At 41.9% G+C, this 18,095-nt stretch overlaps 1 protein-coding gene across 1 annotated transcript in view; it reads right to left on the reverse strand.

Moving 5' to 3' along the window:
- Nucleotides 1-17,635: 17,635 nt before the first annotated feature.
- SMARCA5 (SNF2 related chromatin remodeling ATPase 5) overlaps nucleotides 17,636-18,095 on the reverse strand; it is a 31,698-nt gene continuing 31,238 nt past the window's right edge. Inside the window, exon 24 of the mRNA XM_075199254.1 lies at nucleotides 17,636-17,929. Within this exon, the coding sequence (XP_075055355.1) occupies nucleotides 17,864-17,929 (66 nt within the window). The 3' untranslated portion in view covers nucleotides 17,636-17,863. The remainder of the gene's footprint in view (nucleotides 17,930-18,095) is intronic.

Here is an 18,095-nt window from a genome sequence, read left to right on the forward strand (position 1 = left end):
GGAGTCCAAGGGTGTTGGTGGTTGCGAAGCCTGACCTTCCCATCACTGTACGGGAAGAGGTGGCTCGGGAGGAGGCTATTGATGATGTAGCTGGCGCTGTGGAGGAACTTGATGATGAGGATGGTGATGTGTTTATTGTAAATGAGACACCAGGGGGGGAAACAGCTGATGTCCATGGGATGAAAAAGCCCATCGTCATGCCTGGTCAGAAGACCAAAAAATGCACCTCTTCGGTCTGGAGTTATTTTTATCCAAATCCGGACAACCAATGTATGGCCATATGTAGCTTATGTAAAGCTCAAATAAGCAGGGGTAAGGATCTTGCCCACCTAGGGACATCCTCCCTTATACGTCACCTGAATAACCTTCATAGTTCAGTGGTTAGTTCAGGAACTGGGGCTAGGACCGTCATCGGTACAGGGACACCTAAATCCCGTGGTCCAGTTGGATACACACCAGCAACACCCTCCTCGTCAACTTCCTCCACGATCTCCATCAGATTCAGTCCTGCAGCCCAAGTCAGCTGCCAGACTGAGTCCTCCTCAATACGAGATTCATCCGAGGAATCCTGCAGCGGTACGCCTACTACTGCCACTGCTGCTGTTGCTGCTGTTAGTTGGTCATCTTCCCAGAGGGGAAGTCGTAAGACCGCTAAGTCTTTCACAAAACAATTGACCGTCCAACAGTCGTTTGCCATGACCACAAAATACGATAGTAGTCACCCTATTGCAAAGCGTATAACTGCGGCTGTAACTGCAATGTTGGTGTTAGACGTACGCCCGGTGTCCGCCATCAGTGGAGTGGGATTTAGAGGGTTGATGGAGGTATTGTGTCCCCGGTACCAAATCCCCTCGAGATTCCACTTCACTAGGCAGGCGATACCAAAGATGTACAGAGAAGTACGATCAAGTGTCCTCAGTGCTCTAAAAAATGCGGTTGTACCCACTGTCCACTTAACCACGGACATGTGGACAAGTGGTTCTGGGCAAACGAAGGACTATATGACTGTGACAGCCCACTGGGTAGATGCATCCCCTTCCGCAGCAACAGCTGCATCAGTAGCAGCATCTTCAAAATGGCTGCTCGTGCAAAGGCAGGCAACATTGTGTATTACAGGCTTTAATAAGAGGCACAACGCTGACAACATATTAGAGAAACTGAGGGAAATTATCTCCCAGTGGCTTACCCCACTTAGACTCTCATGGGGATTTGTGGTGTCAGACATGCCAGTAACATTGTGCGGGCATTAAATATGGGCAATTTCCAGCACGTCCCATGTTTTGCCCACACCATTAATTTGGTGGTACAGCATTACCTCAAGAGTGACAGGGTTGTGCAGGAGATGCTTGCGGTGGCGCGCAAAATTGCTGGACACTTTTGGCATTCAGCCAGTGCCTACCGCAGACTAGAGGCACATCAAAAAACCATGAACCTGCCCTGCCATCACCTCAAACAAGAGGTTGTGACGCGCTGGAACTCCACCCTCTATATGCTGCAGAGGATGGAGGAGCAGCAAAAGGCCATTCAGGCCTACACAGCCACCTACGACATGGCAAAGGAGTGGGGATGCGCCTGAGTCAAGCGCAGTGGAGACTGATTTCCGTGTTGTGCAAGGTTCTGCAGCCATTTGAACTTGCCACACGAGAAGTCAGTTCCGACACTGCCAGCTTGAGTCAGGTGATTCCCCTGATCAGGCTGTTGCAAAAGCAGCTGGAGAAAGTGAGGGAGGAGCTGGTAAGCCATTGTGATTACACCAAGCATGTAGCTCTTGTGGATGTAGCCCTTCGTACGCTTTGCCAGGATCCGAGGGTGGTCACTCTTTTAAAGTCAGAGGAATACATTCTGGCCACCGTGCTCGATCCTCGGTTTAAAGCGTATGTTGTGTCTCTGTTTCCGGCGCACACAAGTCTACTGCGGTGCAAAGACCTGCTGGTCAGGAGATTGTCCTCTGAAGAGGACCGTGACATGCCAACAGCTCCACCCTCATTTTCCTCCACATCTATGGCTGCGAGGAAAAAGCTCAGTTTTCCTAAAAGAGGCGCTGGCGGGGATGCTGATAACATCTGGTCCGGACTGAAGGACCTGCCAACCATTGCAGACATGTCTACTCTCGCTGCATTGGATGCTGTCACAATTGAAAAAATGGTGGAGGATTACTTTGCTGACACCATCCAAGTAGACATGTCAGACAGTCCATATTGTTACTGGCAGGAAAAAAAGGTAGTTTGGAAGCCCCTGTACAAACTGGCTCTATTTTACCTGAGTTGTCCCCCCTCCAGTGTGTACTCGGAAAGAGTTTTTAGTGCAGCGGGGAACCTGGTCAGTGAGCGGCGAAGGAGGTTGCTTCCTCAGAACGTTGAAAAAATGATGTTTATAAAAATGAATAATCAATTCCTCAATGAACTACAGCACTGCCCTTCAGATAGTACAGAGGGACCTGTGGTTGTGGAGTCCAGCGGGGACGAATTGATAATGTGTGATGAGGAGGAAGTACACACTGTAGGGGGAGAGGAATCAGCGGTTGAGGATGAGGACGACATCTTGCCTCAGTAGAGCCTGTTTAGTCTGTACAGGGAGAGATGAATAGCTTTTTTGGTGTGGGGGCCCAAACAAACCAATCATTTCAGCCAAAGTTGTTTGGTAGGCCCTGTCGCTGAAATGATTGGTTTGTTAAAGTGTGCATGTCCTATTTCAACAACATAAGGGTGGGTGGAAGAGCCCAAGGACAATTCCATCTTGGAACTTTTTTTTTTGCATTATATGACCAATCAACAGTCGTTTGCCATGTTCAAAAAGTAAAACCAAATTGCAACAAATTCAATAAATTAAACCAAAAGTAAAATGCCCTGTCATAATTTAAAACAAGAGGTATTGTCGTGCTCTAGAACTACTGTATTGTTGTTTATATTTTATAAACACTACACTTGAAAGCTTGAGTCTTTCAATGAAAAAGTAACTATCCATTGCACCAATATTTGCAACAGGGACAATTTAAGGGTTAAGAAAGTCAACAAATAACACTTTGACGCTGTCTGTCTTTATAAACACTACACTTGGAAGTTGGAGGAGGTATTGTGGCCCCGGCACCAAATTTACTACTGGGGCCACTCCACTGTGCAGTCCATATTTCGGTGTATCAGATATTAAACAACGGTGACAGTTGATGCCCAATTTTTTAATCATATTGTTGGCGCTGTAAAAACTTGTGTTCCGGGCCCACCACACTACGCAGTCCATACCCTTTTTTGGTGGAATTCTGACCCGTGGAGGGTTTTTTAATTATATTGTGGCCTCGGTACCAATTTGTGTACCGGGGCCACCACACTACGCAGTCAACAAAGATAGATGCGTATCATAGATAAAGTACATTCAGTGTTGTGGGGCAAATTGAAAAATATTCAAAATGCACTGTCATTATCAAAAACAAGAGGTTTTGACACACTGAAACTCCAACATGTATATGATGGAGAGGATGGAGGAGCAGCCATATGTGCAGTGTAATGCAGACCTGTTGAAGGTTTTCTCTATATTATATTGTGGTGGCCAGTGGCCAGTCCTCTACGCAGTACAGATACTATTTTTGGGTGTAATGCAGACCTGTTGAAGGTTTTCTATATATTATATTGTGGTGGCCAGTGGCCAGTCCTCTACGCAGTACAGATACTATTTTTGGGTGTAATGCAGACCTGTTGAAGGTTTTCTCTATATTATATTGTGGTGGCCAGTGGCCAGTCCTCTACGCAGTCCAGATACTATTTTTGGGTGTAATGCAGACCTGTTGAAGGTTTTCTCTATATTATATTGTGGTGGCCAGTGGTCAGTCCTCTACGCAGTCCAGATACTATTTTTGGGTGTAATGCAGACCTGTTGAAGGTTTTCTATATATTTTTTATTGTGGTGCCCAGTGCCCACTACTCTATGCAGTCCAGATACTATTTTTGGGTGTAATGCAGACCTGTTGAAGGTTTTCTATATATTATATTGTGATGGCCAGTGGCCAGTCCTCTACGCAGTACAGATACTATTTTTGGGTGTAATGCAGACCTGTTGAAGGTTTTCTCTATATTATATTGTGGTGGCCAGTGGCCAGTCCTCTACGCAGTCCAGATACTATTTTTGGGTGTAATGCAGACCTGTTGAAGGTTTTCTATATATTTTTTATTGTGGTGCCCAGTGCCCACTACTCTACGCAGTCCAGATACTTTTTTTGGGTGTAATTCAGACCTGTTGAAGGTTTCAAAGGGTTACATACAATCTCTTCACAGTAACTCCCTCTGCTTTTGTATCCACAATCGCTGTGGAGGGAACTGTTAAAGTGAGTATAAAAAAAGTAATAAATGACCAACATGCCCCTCAGACCTGTTTCCATGCCCACCCAATCTCCCCACAGACCGCTTACATACACATCAGCTTCTCCACATGCCATCAGATCTCCCACGGGCCCCTCATGCCACAAGATCTCACCATGTGCCTTTAATGCCATCAAACTTCCATACATACCAATCAGCCTCTCCACGTGCCATGAAAGCTACCCACATGCCTCATACATGCCATCAGACTTCTCCAAATTCACCTTATATGCCCATCAGCCTCACCACATGCAACATACATGCCAATATGCCTCCCTACATGCCATGATATCTACCCACATTGTTCTTACATGCCATAGACTTCCACAAATGCACCTTACATGTCCAGCAACCTCGCCACATTTCCCTCAATGCATCAGACTTCCACAAATGCCTCTTACATGCCCATCAGTCTCCCCACATGCCCCTTACATACACATCAGCTTCCCCTTATGCCACCAGATCTCACCACATGCCCCTTAATGCCATCAGACTTCCACACATGCCCACCAGCCTTCCCACATGCCCCATATATGCCAATCAGCATCCAAACATGCCATGAGAACTACCCACATTCTTCATACATGCCATCAGACATTCACACATACCCCATACATTCCACACATACCCCATACCCACATCCTTCATACATGTTTTCAAACCTCTACACATTCCAACAAATCTCCCTCTTCCTTACATGCCTTTCAGCATCTCACATGCCCCTTACTTACCTGTCATACCACTCACACAGACTCTGGATCCCACGCAGGGGAAGGAGGGAAAGCACAATACAGCTCTCCTACTCCTTTCCTGATTGGACTGCTGTGGTAACATGATCTCCCTGAGTTATGCAGAGGAGGTCACATGACACGGCTGCTTTAAGGCACCCAGAGAACTTGGGTAATACTCCCGGCTGCCGGCCAGGAGCCTAAATTCTAGGTTCAAAGAGCCTCATGCGGCTCGAGAGCCAAGGTTTGGCCTCTCCTGGATTACAACATTAATCTACAGTTACTACAGTCTGTATTTTACCATGGTCTGTATTTCTGAAATATAATAGTCCTTTTCTTGAACTCACTTTTCTAATTCATGGCTTTTGATGTCAAATTAGTTATTGTTGATGAAACGAGTATAATTTATGAATAAATTAATCGCAAAAAAGAGTGAAGAGAAAAATAAGGATTTTTAGAGGAAGATGGGGATTCCATTCATTACCCAATAAAACACATACCATAGTGATGTAGAAAAAATTGTGAGGCGTCACTGGCCTATTCTTATTAGAGATTCGGCTCTACATGATGTTATTCCAAAGATTCCAAGTTTTATCTATAGAAAAGCATCTACTTTAAAAACATCCTGGTTAAAAGTGTTATTTCTAAACCTAATTAAGATTTATACAAAGAACAAGGGCTTTTTTAGATGTGGATCATGTGTATCTTGTAAAAATACAAAAAGTGATACTACCAAAGCTGTAGAAGTTAAATCTATGGCTACAGGTTTAATATATAAGATTAATGAGTTTATAACCTGCTATTCCAAAAACTGTGTATAGTTAGTGGAGGGTAGTTGTGGGAAACAGCATATAGGAAGGACTGGGCGAAAATTGAGAGGACAATGGAGCGAACACATAAGGAATATAAAAAAGGGGTATGAGCAACATTCCTTATCGGCACACTGCAAGGAAAATCAGAAATGTGACGAAATATCCATTAAATACTTTTGCATTTTGAAAAAGGTAGAGGGAGACTGGAAGAAAAAGAGTTCCAATGTGGATTTGGCTAAAGCGGAAATGAGATTCATTTACTTCATTGGATCTTTAATCCGCAAGGGTCTAACTACCGATTTCGAAATAAAATGTTTTTTTATGTGTTGAGGTGCAATTTCCATAGAAGAGCAAATTAATTGTATAAAATATATGAGTAATGTGAGATGAATTAAACAAAATATTGACTGGTTATTTTAAAAGTTATCCAATAAGGGTTCAATATAGGTTAAGACTAATCTAAATACAGAGAGAACGTTGTTCAAGTAATTTTTATACATTAGGGATATTGGGTTGGTCAGACAAATAGGATCTAAAGCACCAAATAAGAATAAGTAAGAAAATTAGGTTATTCATACCAAGATTGGATGATTCTAAATATAATATATTTTTTTTATATTAATATTTCAGCCACCAAAGTTGCAGGTAAAGAATAAATTGTTTTGTCTGATAGCAGGAGGTGAATTTAAGACACCCTCTCTGGCAAGCACTGTACTGTAACTAAAGAACAATATCAAGTAGATTTCAGCTACCCCAACAAATAATGGAGACAATACAGTTCCATCACATAAGAAAAGCCCTGCGAGGAAGTTGAAGAGTTAAGCGCAATACTTACCATTGTGGTCAGTTTCTATAAAGGGGAATAAAAGGTTTAGTGCAATACTTACCAAAAATGTTCATTCCTATTTATAGACTTTTCAATCCAAATAACCTGCAGCATTGTGTGCATTATAAGTTATTACGAAACATTGTTGTGATTTATATTGCAATTACATGTTTATTTGGGGTATTTTTAATAATCACAAGGAGAGCTGCAATATGTTTATTTCAACTAGATAACCCTACTGTGAGGGATAAATATAGTGCCAATATACACTATATAGACAAAAGTATTTGGACGCTTGACCATTACACCAACAGGGACTGTAATGACATTGTATTCAAATACATATACTTTAATATGGAGTTGGCCCCCATTTTGCAGTGATAACAGCTTCCACTCTTCTTGGAATGCTTTCCACAAGATGTTGAAGTGTTTTTGTGGGAATTTGAGCCCATTCATTCTGTAGAGTATTTATGAGGTCAGGCACTGATGTTTGACGAGAAGGCCTGTCTCGCAATCTCCGTTCCATTTCATCCCAAAGGTGTTCAATTGGGTTGAGTTCAGAGCTCTGTACGGGCCAGTCAATTTCTTCCACAGTGAACTCATCAAACCATGTCTTTGCAGTCCTTGCTTTCTGCACTGGGGCACAGTCATGTTGGAATAAAAAAAGGCCTTCCCCAAACTATTGCCACAAAGTTGGAAGCATAGCATTGTCCAAAATGACTTGGTATTCTGAAGCATTAAGATTGCGCTTCACTGGAGATAAGGGGGGTAGCCCAAACCCTGAAAAACAGCCCCATACCATTATCCCTCCTCCACCAAACTTCACAGTTGGCATAATACAATCAAGCAGGTAACGTTCTCCTAACATCCGCCAAACCCAGATTCGCCCATCTGACTGCCAAACAGAGAAGTGTGATGCGTCACTCCCCAGAACACGTTTTCACTACTCCACAGTCCAGTGTCGGTGTACTTTACACCACTCCATCTGACGCTTGCCATTGGTCTTGGTGATGTGAAGCTTGCATGCAGCTGCTCGGCCATGGAAACTCATTCCCTTAAGCTCCCGCCACACAGCTTTTGTGCTACATTAATGCCAGTGGAAGTTCGGAACTCTTCAGATATGGAATCAGCAGAGCATTGGCGACTTTTATGCCATGAGCCTTAGCAGTCGTTGACCCCACTTTGTGATTTTAAGTGGTCTTCGAAGTCACTTTCCTAATTCACGGCTTTTTGATGTCAAATTTGATCTTGTTGATGTGTAAGACTGAATTAAGAATTGAGATTAGTTGCACCATCTCTGTCTCCAACCTTTTGGGATTATACGTTTTATTTGGCTCACATACGGATCAGGTGCCAGAAGACAGAGGACTGCTTCTGATCGTTTGCGCTGTTTCACAAGTAACTACATCTTTGGGATTTCCTGCAATCCTGCTACATGGACATTTGCCTAGCCTGCAGCTACAACAGTCATTCCTGCTATCCTGCTATATGGACATTTGCCTTGCCTGCAGCTACAAGTCTGTATTCCTGCTGTCCTGCTATATAGACATTTGCCTTGCCTGCAGCTACCATGGTCTATATTTTTGCTATATGGACATTTGCCTCGGTTCCAGCTACCACAGTCCTAGCCTGCAGTTACCATGGTCTATATTCCTGCTATATGGACATTTGCCTAGCTTTTAGCTCATACTTACCTGCTCCTGTGGAATGTTTGGGAGTTTTCTGAATTTTGGGGAGTCCTCCCAGACTATTGGAAAACAGGGCACTTTTCCAAATCCTGAGAGGGGGCAGGGCTTGATGGTGCAGTTCTAACATTTCTGTACTCACTTCCAAACGTGAGCGCTGTTACACTTACATTAATCAATACGTAAAGAATTATCACCAAGTGGGCTCTAAAGAAGCACCCTGTCTCCTGATTCTAGTTTTTTTGCCCTTTACACCCAGCTAGGTCTTTGTTCCCTCGCCCACTCCCCTCCCCATTCTTCTCTAGCCAACAGGAGCCACACAAAGCAGGTCTCAAAGTACGAAAACCCATCAGTATTACACATCAAAATGGAATGAAGTATCGATGATAATACATGGCATGGTACCATTCACACCTTCTGAATTTAAATGTAATTCAGAGGGGTGGTGTGTACTTGTTAATTAAGTTGTCATTAAGTTACTTTTGTGAATTTATATGCATTTTATATAGGCAAATCTGGATTACTTTTGGATTTTATGTAAACCTGAAAAAATTAGAAAGGGTAAACTATTGCTTTCGGGCAATTTTAATACAGGCCTATCCTGAAATTTAGATAGATCAAACTAGAAATCTGCAGCAACTAGGCTTTCTGGTTCTAAATCTCTTTAAATGCATATGGCCAAGGCTGATGCATTTGCTACATACAGTGGTCGAAATGGAATTTTGGAAGTGGCGTTATGGAAAATGTAAGAGAATGGAATTTGATAGTTTTACAATGAAGGTAGTAGGAGAAGTGGTGGTATGGCATAGCACCGTATACCAGCCCATTTCCACCACTGCTTACATCAGAATATATATGTTACTGGCGTGCATTGGCGCCACCTCTGTTGGTGCCATAGGTGGTGCAGCCACTAATCATGTGTCTGCATGACATTTTTTTAATTATATGGGGGGGCAGGTAGTGGGAGCATCCCGAATGATTTTGAAAAGTTGTTTTTAATGCTGGGGTGTAGTGCCTCAATTCAAACCTTATCTAAGGTGTCCATCCATTCCAACTCATAGCCAGACAATTCTACAATCGATCTATAAGAATCAGTGAGTGGTAATTCTTGGAGATTGAATGAAACACTCCTAAAACACCCTATTTCAAAGATGACATAAACTCTCTAATCCAAAAATATTTTAATATTAAGTGAGGAACTTCACTTGCCCATAATCTGGGAGACGCACAAGAGGATCGAAAGAGATGAATTACAGTAAGAAAGTTCCTAAGTGGGTGTAACCTCAGCTGATGAAAATAATAGACAGAGGGATTTCTAAGTGTGAAGACTGGAGGATTAATTAGTCTTTCATGCTTGAGATTGGAGGACAGTGATTCCAGTGTGAGAGATCGAAGGAGGTGGGGTTTTGAAAGAAGCTGTTTGCTGGATAATCACTGATATTAGAAGCTGAATACTGTCAATCTCCTACCATTCTCTTGTGAGTAGAAACACATAAGCAGGGCCGCCATCAGGTGGGTACAGGGGGTACTCTTGTACCGGGCCCGGGCTCACCAGGAGTGCCGCGGCGCTGTCACAGGGGTGCCGCGGTAAAGTCAGGAAAAAACAAAACATAAACTCACCAATCTGCACGGCGCCGGGACCCAGCAAACTCCTCTCTCACGCAGCTTGTCACTATAGCGACAAGCTGCGTGAGAGAGAGGGAGAATGCTGGGTCCCGGCAACGCGCGGATTGGTGAGTTTATGTTTTGTTTTCTTCTGGCTTTCCCGTGGTCAAGTGAGAGGGAGCATGGCAGAGGAGAGGGGACAGCGTGACAGAGCCCAGAGGTGGGGACAGCGTAACAGAGCCGAGGAGGGGACAGCGTGACAGAGGCCAGAGGAGGGGACCGTGACAGAGGCCAGAGGAGAGGGGACAGCGTGACAGATGGCAGAGGAGGGGGGCAGTGTGACAGAAGGCAGAGGAGGGGGACAGTGTGGCATTGTGACAGAGGAGAGGGGGCAGCGTGAGAGGCCAGAGGGGACAGCGTGACAGAGGAGAGGGGACAGCGTGACAGAGGCCAGAGGAAGGGACAGCGTGACAGGGGGACAGAGGCCAGAGGAGGGGACAGCGTGACAGAGGGCAGTGAGAGGGAGCGTGACAGAGGGCAGCGTGAGAGGGGCAGAGTGACTGGATGCAGAGGGGGCAGTGTGTCTGGATGTAGAGGGGGCATTTTTGCATACAACTAAATAAGTATTTCTGTCCTGACCTAAATACTTATTAAAAATTTTTTACCCAACTAATTCTAAAACAGGACTGCTCAGTAATTATTTTGGAGGGGTGCCTTGAAAAAATTATGGAGACTCTAAGGGTGCAAAAGTTTCTAAATTAGAGGTAGAAACTTTGGACGATTCTTCACATGTAGTCAGTGAAGTAAAAAAGTCACCTCCAGCATACACTTGCTACAGGCTTCCATCCTCCAACCTTTTTTGGTAGTCAACTAGTATTCAGGACAACATCTAACATCGGCTTTATATGGGTCTGTATAGGTATGTTATAATATATTATTATTTATTAAATGTGAATACTGTTATTTTAATGTTGGGGTTGGAGAAAGACCTAATTATTAATCAAGGGTGATATTGATTTAACGCCGGGGCTGGCTGTAATTTTCTAAATGTACCCATTTTTTTTCCCAACTAGGGCCCCCAACATTCCAGGATCCAGACAAGCCGCAACTAAAGAAACCTGCAGCCACAGGTGGGAAAAGTGAGAACAGGTAGGAGAGAGCAGGAGAGTCTGTGAAATGTTGTGATTCTAGTAGGGACAATGCCAATATTTGGTGAGTGTGTGTGTATGTGTGTATATATATATATATATATATATATATATATATTAAGGACCCCCTTAACTTACCTGAACTTAACTGATTAAGTTCAGTGATTTCTATTTCATTTCCATGGGCCCCCTTTCCCCCTGGGCACCTGCCCATCATGCGCAGTTGGAAAGATGGCCCTGGTTTATTGGGGGGGGGGGGAGGTAATCTGGGGGCCCTGCACATAAGGGCAGGAAGAAGTTCTAAGATTTTTTGAATGGACATAAGAGACAATGGGCCATTTTGCATGTATTTAATGTAAAATTCAGTGCCCTGAGTGATATTGGATTTTGAACATATTTTTTAAATGCATATATGAAGATTATTTGACATTTTTTGATTTGTGTATGAGAACAATTATCTGTTATTGATAACTATTGGAAGCGCTTGATCTACTCCCTTGTTTCTGAACCTTTGGATTCTATGGGGTATATTTACTAAACTGCGGGTTTGAAAAAGTGGAGATGTTGCCTATAGCAACCAATAAGATTCTAGTTATAATTTATTTAGTACATTCTACAAAATAACAGCTAGAATCTGATTGGTTGCTATAGGCAGTTTAGTAAATATACCCCATGGTCTATATCACACCACTACACATATATATGACATTTATTATAGAGTAACAGTATGTCTCCCTGTGGATGTTAGCTCAACTCCTTTTGTTTGGTTATTTCCTCAGTGGTGCTGTGAAGCATTAGGAAGAACAAAAGTTTTATGTTGCCCTAGGGGGTTGTAATTTAGCTACCTGGGTTAGGAGCAGCACTATTATTGCTATTATGTCTCACATTAACTGTTCGAAAAAATCTTGTTTACTTCCAGTTATTCATGATCTCCAAGATGTGGGGAGACAGGCATCCATATTTGTCCATCCTCTTGGTATTGTTTCTAGCATCTTCCCTGTGTTATGTCCGTATTGTCGATATCAATAAATATTGTCCCATTCGATTAATGTGGTTCCAAAGCACAAAAGATTTAATAGCAAAATTTAGCAAAACACAATAATACAAAGTACAACCAATACATACGCTACGCAGCCCTGGATCCAGGAACAGTCCGTCAATTATGATGTCTGTGGGCAAAGAGAGATTGTTCCTGAATCAGAGGCTGCTTATATGCTCTTAATTTTAGAAAAAAACACTGTTGATGTCAGAAAATATACATAGATAACACAAAGAGAGTTCTTAATTGGTCCAGGGCTTACAATGTTCCAGTAGATTGCTGGTCATAAGTCAGTTCATTTGATCTTCTTCCAGAGGAGGGGGCAACTCACTCCAACTGTTGCCTACGTGTCTTCCCATTACACAACCCATTTAAACTGACCCATAAGAGTGCTTTTAAGTATTAATCTCATTCATATTGCTTATAACTAGCGACTGCTAGAAGCGATCGCTACTCAGTTGAAACCGGGTTACTGCTGGTAAAATGTGGATTAATATGAGACAAGCTCTATACATTTTAGAGAATCTGAACCATAAATACCTTTACTGTAATATTATCTGTGTATAAATAACCTTTAATTCATTTATTAAATAATTGAGTGTGGATTGGAACTTTTAGAAAATGTGTACTATTTACATGTGTGAGTGTCAATGTAAGTGTGTGTGTTATTTATTTGTGTCATTAGACGTGGCGTACTAATCGCAATCACACAGTTAACAAATATTAATTCATTTAACCGACTTCATCCATATTTGACTTACACAATGGCTCCCACTGGAAACTAATCTTTTAGAACAGGGCAATTAGAAGTCTTCACCTATAGCCAATCGCTTTTCCCACAGAGAGTGCTATTCCCACAGGTACTCAGATGCCCCCTGGTCTTGAAGAGTGGTAACAGCTTATCTTAATGACCAGGTAGCAATGTGTTATGGAGGCTGGGACTAGTGGTACACCAGGCTGTATACACAGGATAACCAGCACTGATACAAATGGTTGGGGGCAGGCCAGGCAGCGAACAGGAGAATCAAGGTCAAGCCAGAAGGTCAGGGCAGGCAGCGAGCAAGAAAAGTCCAATAACAGAGCCAAGAGGGCGAGACAGGCAGCAAACAAGGAGAATCCAGGAACAAGCAGGGTCAGGCAATGGGTAGACAATCAGCAGGTATAGAATGCAGCAACACAGCAGGCTTCACGTAATTGCAGGGCATGGACACTATACCCAGCAGGGAGGCTAAGCCTCATAGGTGCCAATAGGATTGCACCATTGGGAGCTAGCCCCCCTACAGAGATTGGTGATTGCAGTCAAGAGACTGCAATCACAGAACAGCACTTCCCAGATGTGACAGCTAGTTTGGACGGAAGCAGAAAGCTACCAAAAGAACAGCGTCCCGACCACTAGGCAACAAGAACAGTGTGAGCCGCCACGAGCACCGTGATGCTCAGAGACAAAGTAAGAGTGTTAGTGTGAACTGTGCGGCTCATAAGACCTTGTTCAGAAGCTGCGTGTCTCAGCATGTGCGGGATTTTGAAATATTGTGTTATTCGGCAATTGGATAAAAGTATGTGTACCCAGCAAGCAATGAACTCACTCTGCCTCACTTCTATGTCTGAGGGAATAAGCATATATGGGGTTACCAGATTTACATTTTTATATATATATATATATATATATATATATGCATTGCTCAACATATCACAGAAAATTTGAATCGGATGATTCTGAAGAAAACATTACAAAAGACAATTCTCTTTTCATACATGCAAGGAACACAAGATAGAGACCAAACAGAACTCAAGGGTCAAGTTATAAAAATATTAAAAACTGTTTAATTGGTATTTCTAAAAATATATGTAATAAGGGAGTTATGATGGTGAAATGCATCGATCAATGCTAAAAAAAAAATGGAAGAAAAAAAAATTGCATACAGAAGCAACTGCATAAATAAACTTCATAGGTGACTGCTGTGTAAGCAATTCTAGCAAATGTCAATATTAATTGTACTCAGTACATCATCATTTATTTATATAGCGCCAGCAGATTCCGTAGCGCTTTACAATTGAAAACAAACAGTAATAAAATAATACTGAGTAATACATATATACATACAGAGTTAAGAGGGCCCTGCGCACAAGTACATAAATGTAATAAAGTTCCCAGATCTCAAATAACAAAAACATCTATGTAGGAAACATAAAAAAAAAAAAAAAGCAGGTAATTATTAAAACAAGCACACAAATTGAATGATCATCCATACATAGATACGGTTGGAAAACACACAATCAAGTTTAAATCCAGGGTCTCATGAGATCACCAACTGAGCAAATCAACGCTTCTACATCTCTGAATCAGATAACTTCTAACCACCTTCATGGCACTGCAGATTTTGTATGTTATGTGCCAGATGCAATTTATAAACCAGATCAGAATTAAATACTGTGAAATGGTGCATTTGTAAATGAAAGTTCAGCATAGTGATGCTACGTCATTTGTAATGTTTGCCTGGTCTTAAAGTAGAAAATCCTCAGCCTGATCCTTTGCTTACTCCTTGGCACCTCTTGCAATAGGTAAAGACAAGAAAAAACAAATACACCTGGAGAGTATATAAGGCAACTTCTTCCTGTGTCAGCTAAGTAAGGAGTTTAATGTAGACAGTAGGCTTACATTTTCCTTAGCTTGCTTCCATATGACGCTCCCTTACTGCCCTTTGGGTAGCAGCAAAGGGGGTGATGCAGAGACCTTAAAGCTCCAGACAGTATCAATGCGATAGCCCCAGCAGTTGGAATCGTAGGGCCAGTTAATTCCCTTTCTATGGATAGCACCATCCAGCATGGATCCTCTCCCAATCAGGTAGCTGCCACATTACGCCCATCTTTATTCTAATTTTTCAAAGAGGTGAAAAGGAATGAATGGTGTGCACATCGGGCCCAAAGCCTCCGCTGTGCTCTATAATCAATGCATTTACTTCGATTGATACAGAACTATCTGCTTATCCAGAAATATAATATTGCTTCAAGCATAGAACCATCTGCAGAAATCAATCCAGAGATTGCCCCCAAAAAGCTGAAGGCCAGCCATAGCTATGCCCCTTACTTAGGGATATTTTTAACAAATACTTTGTTTATTCTATATTTAGAAACTGTCTCTAGAACACTTCTTTATTTATTCGGTCAGATTAGCTGGGCCGCAGCGGTGAAGGAGACCATGTCACTTCTGGGTTTCAAGTCCTGGCTGTTACCAGGCCAACAGTCGGGACACTTTCTCCATCACTGCAGCCCAGCTAATCTGACAGCCGGGTGCGTGCACACTTCTGTCAATTAATTAAGTACAGCACTAGGCCAATTATTCTCTCCTGTGCGGCCACTCTCCGATTGGCCAATTCATGTATTTAGGCTTAGCCTCCCTGCCGATTATAGCATTAGTGTACTGCACAAATTCCTGACATGCTCTATCCTGTGAATACCCTGCTATTCATGACCTGTTAACCGGTTGTGACTTTTTGGCTCGTTTCTCGGACCTTGATCGTAGTCCTGTGTCCCTTGATCTCTGTCTGGCTCTTAGAATTTCTGTGTCTGCAACATGCCCTGATCTTTGGCTTGTTCCCCGACTTTCCTGCTCGTTACCGACCCACGACCTTTGGACTTTCCTTGGTTCCTGCCCCCAGTATTCCAGTTTCCTCCACCATGCACTACTATTATACTGATAAGCTTCAACTTCCCTAAAGTCCTGGGGGCATCGGAGTACCTCCAAACAATATCAGTTCTAAGGGAAAGACGGCTGCTAAAGATGAAGACCTCTATTAGCCCAGTTCTAAAAGCTTATCTAATAACTGTAGTCCCAACATATAGCAAGTCTTTAAACAAGACCCACTATTCCATTAGATGAGCAATGTACTTAAATCCATTATAGCTGTAACCTCAGTCGCTAGAGCACTTAACTTGTGCACTACAACCCTATGTACAGATATTGAAGATAAAATTAGTAGTATCTATTGAAATGTGTGAAACTCCTGTAGAAAAGTAATGATTGTCTTTGTGAGGCCTCACTGTATACCAAGGTCTTCTCTTCCAGAAGAGACTTCAGTAGTGGCAAAAAGGGATCTGCAATCAAAAACTTGCCTAGCCATGCTTCCATTTGAAAGTACTTTCCTTTGGGCCACAAACTTGATTCAATCGAAGATCACTGGATGTATGTCTAGTTGTCCCTTCATGATATAACATGGTTTTCTTATTCTTCCTCAAGACAAAAGTTCAGGGAAACTCATACTAATAGACCTGGTAAACAGTATTCTAGGCAGTTCAACAATCCTTCTAAAGTAGTCATTTGTCCCTTTAGAGCTCAAACAGGGAAGCCCAGAAAGCATGCAACACAATTTCTCTCTCCAAATCCAAAATTGCAAACTTTTAATAGGTCTGGAAATTGATCACTCTAGATTAATGAGTCCAAGACATAGTCCGCAAAAGCTGCAACTTAGATTTGATAATTTTCCCCAACTGAACAATTTTATCAGGTCCTGGTACAGAAATCTGGTTTCAGAACTGTTCTGAACTTAGATATTCGATTTATGTATGCTAGACATTTCCAAATGGAGTCTAAACTTCATCCTCAACACTATAGGAAAGGGATATTTTCTAATGTCAATAGACTTGCGGGACACTAACTTACACAATCCTATTACAATACAGCACCATCTTCCATATCTTGTATGACGTCTTTCAACTAGTTCAGAGATTTGGTCTTCCCAAAATGGATCTCATGGCAACAGCACAGAATACCAAGTCCAGTTATACTTTCGTAATTTTTTTTATCAACATTTTATTTTTCCATATATGTTTTATTAACCATTTTATATTAAAAAGTTATTCTATATCAAGTTTCACATATTCATTAACCAGTTAGTGGTGGTTCTTTTTTCAGTGATGTCATGTTTCTCAGCACTTTGCATGTTGCCTGACCTTCTGCTTCACCTGTTGACCTGTTTTTGTGCAAAGCTGGTAGAATATGCACCTCTTCAGATGTGTTACAACTTTCACTAGACCCTTGTTATAGCCTCTATCTAAACACAAAATTAACCTGGTGACCTGCCCCAGCCTTTGATAAGTACCTGAAAAGAGAATTTCAGCCATGTGTATTTCATGGTAACAACCCCATGCAGAACATATTACCATTCATATGGTTTTGAAAACCCTAATCAGTTTTCCTGTTTTAGTTTGTTCTCCTTTTACCCATTTAAAAAAAAAAAAAAGAAAAGTCACACTGACGCAAATGTTTATGAAATAATCAGACGAGAAATATGTATTCATCTAAATATTGTGCATGGAGATATTATATCGAAAAGAGTATACAAAAATAGTTCTTTACAGGTATTTATACAGTCTACTTTTCAATAGTAGAGGAAAGGTGAGGGAAAAAAACAAACAAAAAAAAAACCACATTAACAATAGCACATTATTTTAACGAAGCCTATTTTATTACTTCAAATGTTAAATGTAAAAAATGTCCAGCACAGCTGTCATTTAAAAAAGGAGAGCTACAATAAGTACAATGTTTCTAGTTCAATAAACAGATGAACTCAATGTCTTTGAATGACATAGCTGATCAGTGTACAGTACATCTTATGAAGACCCGTAAAGTAAAGAACTACTTCTGAAAAAAATTGATTACAAAATAAACATTTCAAAGCTTAAGCTTCTTTCTTCTTCCTCTACCATCAGGAGCTCCATCCATTTTCCGTTTCTGAGCCTGCAATAAATAAATAATTGTTACAGTAAATGTTAAGACTTCTTACTCTCCAACAACCAACCTTCTGGCAGTATCAGAAGCATGGCTCACTCAGCCAATGCCACACCACCTGCATCTCTTTTACACAGTGGTTTCCGCTTTACCCACTCCTCCAGGTCTGTAAGCA

Source organism: Mixophyes fleayi, chromosome 1 (genome assembly GCF_038048845.1).
Source record: "Mixophyes fleayi isolate aMixFle1 chromosome 1, aMixFle1.hap1, whole genome shotgun sequence".
Lineage (NCBI taxonomy): Eukaryota > Metazoa > Chordata > Amphibia > Anura > Limnodynastidae > Mixophyes > Mixophyes fleayi.